Here is a 7,437-nt window from a genome sequence, read left to right on the forward strand (position 1 = left end):
TCCTGCCTTGGTGTGTTAGGGGATAAAGAAGGGTCAGGGACCCAGCCTGCCACTGGTGTAGTCTGTGTCTCAGACAATACCACTATGACTACATGGAGTCCCTGTGGCCCTGTCAGGCCTGCTTAGTGTGGAGTAGAAGAAATAGTGAAGGAATTAGAGCCCAGAGACCAGGATTCGGTGGTCTTGGGAAAGTCACTTAACCTCTCTGAATCCTCAATTCTCTATTTTTTAAATTTAGCTTAGAAGCTTATTTATTATAAAGTTTTCAGGCATATACAATAGTAAGGAGAATAATAACAAAATGAATCTCCAAGTACGTACTACCCAGCTTTAACAGTTAACATTTTGCCAATGTCATTTCATAATCCCCTAGGCTTTTTTTGCTAGAATATATTGAAGCAAATACTAGACATCATATCCTTTCACCCATTAAATATAAAGACTTTATTTTTTAAAATATTTTATTTTTAGAGAAGTTTTAGGTTTACAACAGAAATGAGAGAGAGGTACAGAAATGGTGCATATACCCTCTGCCTCCACACATGCACAGGCTCCCCCATTATCAACATCATTCACCAGAATGATACTTTTTGTCAAACCAAGAATGAACCTACAGTGACACATAATTACCACCCAAAGTCCATAGTTTACATTAGGGTTCACTTTGGGCATGGTACATTCTACGCATTTGGAAGAATGTATAATGAAATATATCCATCATTATAGAATCTAACAGAATAGTTTCACTACCCTAAAATTTTCTATGCTCCCCCTGTTCATCTCTCCTCCTACCTCCTCCCTGAAAACCACTGATATTTTTTATTGTCTTCATAGTTTTGCCTTTTCCAATACGTCATATATTTGGAGTCATACAGTATGCAGCCTTTTCAAATTGGCTTTTTTTTCTCCTAGTAATATGCATTTAACATTCCTCCATGCATTTTCACGGCTTTGTAACTCATTATTATTTTTTTTTTTAGCACTGAATAATATTCCATTGTCTGGATGTACCACAGTTTATTTATCCATTCTCCTACTAAAGGACATCTTAGATGCTTCCAAGTTTTAGCAATTATGAATAAAGCTACTACAAACATCCACAAGCAATTTGTGTTTTGCGGGTCAGCAGGGTGCACAAGTTTTCAGCTCCTTCAGATAAATACCAAGGAGCATGGTTACTGGATCATACGATAAAAGTATGCTTAGTCTTATAAGAAACTTCCAAACTGTCTTCCAATATGTCTGTACCATTTTGTATTCTCACCAGCAAAAAATAAAAGGTCCTCTTGCTCCATATCCTCACCAGCAGTTAGTATCAAGTTTCCAGATTTTGAGCATTCTAATAGGGGTACAGTGATATCTTGTTGTTTTAATTTGCAATTAATTCTCTGATGACATACGATGTTGAAAATCTTTTTATATGCTACGTGCCATGTGTATATATTTTTTGGTGAGGTGTCTGTTAAGGTCTTTGGCTTATTTTATAATCAGTTTGTTTGTTTTCTAATTGTCGATTTTTCAGAGTTCTTTGTATATTTTGGGTAAGTCCTTTTTCAAATGTGTCTTTTGCTAACATTTCTTCCTAGTCTGTGGACTGTTTTCTAATTCTCTTAAAATTTTCTTTTGCAGAGCAGAATTTTTAAATTTTAATGAAGTCCAGATTATCAATTATTTCTTTCATAGATTATGCCTTCGGTGTTGTTTCTAAAAAGGTATCTCTATATCTAAGGCCATCTAAGATTTCTCTTATGTTATCTTCTAGGTGTTTTACAGGTTTGTGTTTTAAATTTAGGCCTATGATCCATTTTGGGTTAATTTTTGCGAAGGGTATAAGGTCTCTGTCTAGATTCAATTTATTGCATGTGGATGTCTGGTTGTTCCAGCACCATTTGTTGAAGAGACTATCTTTCTCCGTTGTATTGCCTTTGCTCCTTTGTCAAATATCAGTTGATTATATTTATGCGGGCCTATTTATGAACTCTCTATTCTATTCTATTGATTTGTCTATTCTTTTGCCAATACCACACTGTCTTGATTACTGTAGCTTTATAGTGAGTCTTAAAGTTGGGAAGCATCAGTTCTCCAGCTTTGTTCTTTCCCTTCAATATTGTGTTGCTTGTTCTGGGTCTTTTGCCTTTCTATATAAATTTTAGAACTAGTTGGTCGATATTCATAAAATAACTTGCTGGAATTTTGATTGGGATTGCATTGAATCTGTAGATAAAATTGTGGAGAACCTAAAACATATTGACAATATTGAGTCTTCCTTCCTATCCATGAACGTGGAATGTTTCTCTATTTACATATATCTATGTCTTCTTTCTTAATATGTATACCTTTTATTTATTTTTCTTGCCTTATTGTATTAAAAAGGACTTCTAGCATGATGTTAAAAAGGAGTGCTTTGTACCTGATCTTAGTGGAAAAGCTTCGTACCATTAAGTATGATGCTAACTGTAGGGCTTTTGTAGATTATTTTTGTGTATCAAGTTAAGCAAATTCCCTTCTATTTTAACTTTTTTAAGTGTTTTTTTTTTAATTATGAATAGGTGTTAGATTTGACAAATGCTTTTTCTGCATCTATTGATATAATTGTGTGATTTTTCTTTTTTAGTCTTCTGATGAAAGAGATTACATTAATTGATTTTCCAATGTTGAATCAGTCTTGGTTCAATTTTATTATGAGGAGAACACTTTAAATTAGATCTATCTTCTGAATAATTTTTAAGAATGCATTATTGTTGACTATAGGTGCAATGTTATACAGCAGATCGCTAGGGCTTATTCATTTTTAAGTGTTGAAACACTATAAATCCATTTGGTCATGGTGTATAATTTTTTTCATACCTTTTTTCATTCAATTGGCTATTTTTTTTTGAGAATTTTCACATCTATGTTCATAAAAGACAATGGTCTCTAGTTTTCTTTTCTTGTAATATCTGTGTCTGATTTGATATTAGGGTAATGTTGGCCTTATAGAATGAGTTAGAAAATATTCTTTCTGCTTTTATCTCTGAAAGAGATTGTAGAGAATTGGTATAATTTCTTCCATAAATGTTTGGCTGAATTCACCAGTGAACCCATCTGGGCCTGGTTCTTTCTGTTTTGCAAAGTTATATATTATTAATTCTATTTTAAATAGATATAGGCCTATTCAAATCACCTGTTTCTTGTATGAGGTTTGGCGGGTTGTATTTTTCAAGGAATTTGTCTATTTCATCTAGGTTATCAAATTCGTAGTGTAGAGTTGTTCATAGTATTTATTCTGATATTTGTAATTTGTGTCTTCTCTTTTTTTTCTTACTTAGCCTGGCTAGCAATTTATTGCTTTTATTGATCTTTTTAAAGAACCACATTTTGGTTTGTTGATTTTCTCTTTGATTTCCTATTTTCAATTTTATTGATTTCTGCTTTAATTTCTATTTCTTCTTCTTACTTTGGATTTTATTTGCTCTTTTTCTAGTTTCTTAAGGTGGACACTTATTGATTTTAGATCTTCTTTTCTAATATTTGCATTTAATGAAATACATTTTTCTCTAAACATTGCTTTTGCTTTATCCCATAAATTTTTATAAGTTGTATTTTCATTTTCATTTACTTCAAAATATTTTAAAATTTCTCCTGAGATTTCTTCTTTGACCATGTGTTTTTTAGAAGTGTGTTGTTTAGCCTTCCTGTAAAATAACTTCTTTTTAATACACCTAAAATTTTGTAATTCCTTAATGTTACTAATACATTCTCTATAATAAAATTTTCCTAATTACCTAAAATATTAGTTTTAAATAGTTTCTTCAGATCAAGATCTACACAAGGACACATGGGTGATACGTCTCTCTAAATCTCTTTTAATTTATAATGGTATCCCTCTTTTTCATGCTATTTATTTATGGAAAGAAATTAGATTGCTCATTCTATAGAATTGCCCAGTTTCTAGATCTGGCTAGTTTCTTCCACAAGATATTTTAGTGTCAGAGAGTCTTTATCTCCCATACTCATGAATCTGGAAGCCTAATGCAGGTTCCATTTGTGGTGAGACTAGTATAGCTGATATTTCCTGTTACTTCATGTAAGCAGGCATATAATGTCTGATTGTCCTACTTTTTGTGATTTTAAGACTGGTTGGTGGGTCTAGGTATGGTCAGCTTAATACCTTCATTATAAAGTCTCATGTGTGCCTAATTTTTGATCTGTAAATTGTGAAAGAATTAAATTTGCTCTCTCTACTTCAAAGAGTCCATATGAATAAAATGGTATAATGGATTTGAAAGCACTTTGTTCTAAGGAGCTCTAGTGGTCAGACAAATTCTGCTATAGAATCAGATGTGAAGGGCCCATCTTTTCTTCAAGGCCCACAATTTTCGTTCTGTTAATTTTCTAACAATCACATTTTTGTGGCATTTGGCTTTCAGCTGCAATGTTGTGGTGTAAATGGCACAAGTGATTGGACCGGCAGCCCACCAGCATCTTGCCCTTCTGATCCACAAGTTAAGGTAATTTGTAGGGGGCGGGCGGGCAACTTTTCTGTTATTGGCCTCTTTAAATAACCTTTTAATTGCCTTAGAAACTCCAGTCCTACTGGACCTGGTCCTCCCATCTAGAAACAGGGAATCCTGAACAAAATAGAGACCACAGAGACAATGCAGATAGCTAGACAAATCAGAACTAAAAAGGAGCAAGCTCATTTAGACTAGAGACATCATTAGGAATCTTGCTGCCCTAAACTATTATATTAGAAGGGAAAAGTTTAAGCAATAGAGGCAGAGGATTATGTCTAGATTCTTCTTGAGTAAGAAGTGGGTCTCCTTATGGTTGAAAGTGAAATTTGTAAGGTTGAGGTATAAAAGCTTCTTCTTCTACCTGTTTCTCTGTTCTCCTTCCTTGGAGATGGCAGCATCTAGCCCCTTAGTGAAATGAATCGTAAGTGAAGGAGTGAGGAGTTGGGAGAGAGAAGATTGGTGAAACTGCTGAAACAACGTGCCCACTAAAGACCCAGAGAAAAAGCCAAAATCATCTTCCAACTTGACCAAGCCCCTGTTACCCCATGTTACTCTCTCTTGGGGGTGTTTGGAAATCTCTGGAATTTTTTAGGTCTGTGAAGAAAGACTAGGATACCTACCAACCAGCAACTGCCCTGGAGCTTGGTCGGGCCATGATAGATTTACTGGCTTTTGAGGCAGAAGCTGAAATGCAACCAATCCTGGCATTGCATAACTTATATTCCCATTTGTTAACACTGATTCAGAAGTAAATGTTCAAAGAACATAAGGACATCTGCTGCTGACATACCTTTTGGGAGCTAGCTGAATTCAGTGTGTAAGAATCTAAGACTTCTACTTTAGGTGCCACTGTAATGGTAACACCAGCAGAAAAGTCTAGTTTAATATTCTCTACTTTACACCAGTTTCTTTATTAATGTAAAGAAAATAAAAATATAATACCTGGCCGAAGTCTCTTGGCAGAAGGCAAAATACAAACTATGTTCCCAAATAAACATTTGATAAAGTTGAATAATATAGCGATATTATTTGTACTTGTAATTTTTTTCTAGGGTTGCTATATAAAAGCAAAACTGTGGTTTCATTCCAATTTCCTATATATTGGCATCATCACTATCTGTGTATGTGTGATCCAGGTAAGAGCTTAACCATACAACTTTGGGAATTAAATGAGCTAAGTCATAAAAGGTTTTAGAACATTATCAGATATATAGTATATGCTCAATAAATATGAGCTCCCTCAGTCAAGTAGAAAATAATGTTATTACAAACTTAAAGCATACAGAAAATACGCTATAAGATCTATCTGGTCAACTTATTCCTAAGAGAAAATCACGTGATGGATAAAACATTCCACTTGAAAAATTGGCCTTGTACGTTAAGCAGGAGTTGGTGATGAAAATTATAATCAATTTCTTTGTTGTTTCTCTGCTTAGTTTGATAAGTCAAGAATTAATTGGGGATCATTTTGTATGATTTTTTTTCATGTGATATATCACAGAATAGCTAAGATTTAATCAAGGAACTCAGAATGAAACAATTTTCCCCTGCTTAGAAATCAAGGAGGCCTAAGACATGGGTAGAGTTGATTCATTGCATAAAGTGTTCAGAATGTGATTACACCAGCAGCAGAGCCTCTTAAGCCTTCTTAAGGACTTCTTAAGGAGACAAAAGATATCCCAACACTCTGTACTCCATTGTCTTGCCATCTTTGCCCCCACTTATCTCCCCACTGCCATTCTAAAACTAAAGGACAGAATACCTGAGAAGGAATTGGAAGTGATAGCAGGAAGGGTGGTCTCAGTGTAAAGGATACTTTCTTTTACTTTGGGGCTGATCACAGGGGTTGTGGGAGAGATGGATCCTCCTATAAAGACCTCATATTTTTTCAACTCTTTTTTCAGGTGTTGGGGATGTCCTTTGCACTGACTCTGAACTGCCAGATTGATAAAACCAGCCAAGCCCTAGGGCTGTGACCTGCTATAGTCTTTGCTGGAAAGACTTGTTCTAAAACCACTTGTAACCGGAAGCCCTGTAAGATTACTTCCTGGACTGAATTTTTTGTCCAATTCTCATTTTCCCATTTTGGTCCCTGTCTCATACAACCAAAGAAGAGGATGTTGGCCAGGCACTTCCCATCTCAGGAAACAAGACAATCATTTACCTACTCAAGGTATCAGCCATGTCACTCAAGGTAGTGACACTAATACCTGAGCATTTTTCAGACACAAGAGGATGAGAGAATCTACAGCACTAATGGCTCGAGATCAAAGGATGGGTCCAGGACTTGAGATTTTTCATTTTCCTATTGTCAAACAAGTCTCTAGTCTCTAAATCATTCCCAGTTCATTCTCCAAAGTCAAGCAAGAGACAAGCTGAAGGGAGCTCTGGGGCCAGACTTACTGGATCATTGTCATAATCCTTGGTTTACATTAGACTTGGGAGACTTAGCTACAGAAATGATGTAGTACTCTTCTTGCCAAAGAGTGAAGTTTCATTTCAATTTCTTTATAAAACGGTATTATTGCTTCATTTTAAGTCTTTCCAGAAGAAACTATTCAGTTGTTCATATCCTGACTTCAGCCAACCTCTTAGCCTTTGATTTACATAACTGTGGAGGAACTCAGCAGACTGGTATCTCTGGTAGTTTAGTTGATAATCACATTCAGAAGAGTTCAGGTATTATTTCTCTATCACATAAAGTTTTGTTAATGTACTACTTTAACTCTTTAATAAATAAAATTGCATGTGATCTCAATTGCTACATTCCCATACTTATATCTCATTACACTTTCTATGACTCTGACTGATTGCCTTGCCAGCAAATCAAGAATATAAGTTATCTATTGCTGCATACCAAATTACCCCAAAACTCTCACAGTTTGTGTGGGTCATGAATCTGGGAAGAGCTTATTTAGGTGATTCTGGTTCATGATCTCTC

General features: G+C 35.0%; 1 protein-coding gene across 1 annotated transcript in view; it reads left to right on the forward strand.

Annotated features, from left to right (window-relative positions):
- Positions 1-6,856, forward strand: part of CD53 (CD53 molecule) — a 25,289-nt gene extending 18,433 nt beyond the window's left edge. The window contains exons 6-8 of the mRNA XM_006919625.2: positions 4,410-4,490; positions 5,549-5,632; positions 6,401-6,856. Coding sequence (XP_006919687.1) covers positions 4,410-4,490; positions 5,549-5,632; positions 6,401-6,472 — 237 coding nt within the window. The 3' untranslated portion in view covers positions 6,473-6,856. The remainder of the gene's footprint in view (positions 1-4,409; positions 4,491-5,548; positions 5,633-6,400) is intronic.
- The last annotated feature ends 581 nt before the right edge of the window (positions 6,857-7,437 follow it).

Source organism: Pteropus alecto, unplaced genomic scaffold, assembly GCF_000325575.1.
Source record: "Pteropus alecto unplaced genomic scaffold, ASM32557v1 scaffold106, whole genome shotgun sequence".
NCBI classification, from domain to species: Eukaryota; Metazoa; Chordata; class Mammalia; order Chiroptera; family Pteropodidae; genus Pteropus; species Pteropus alecto.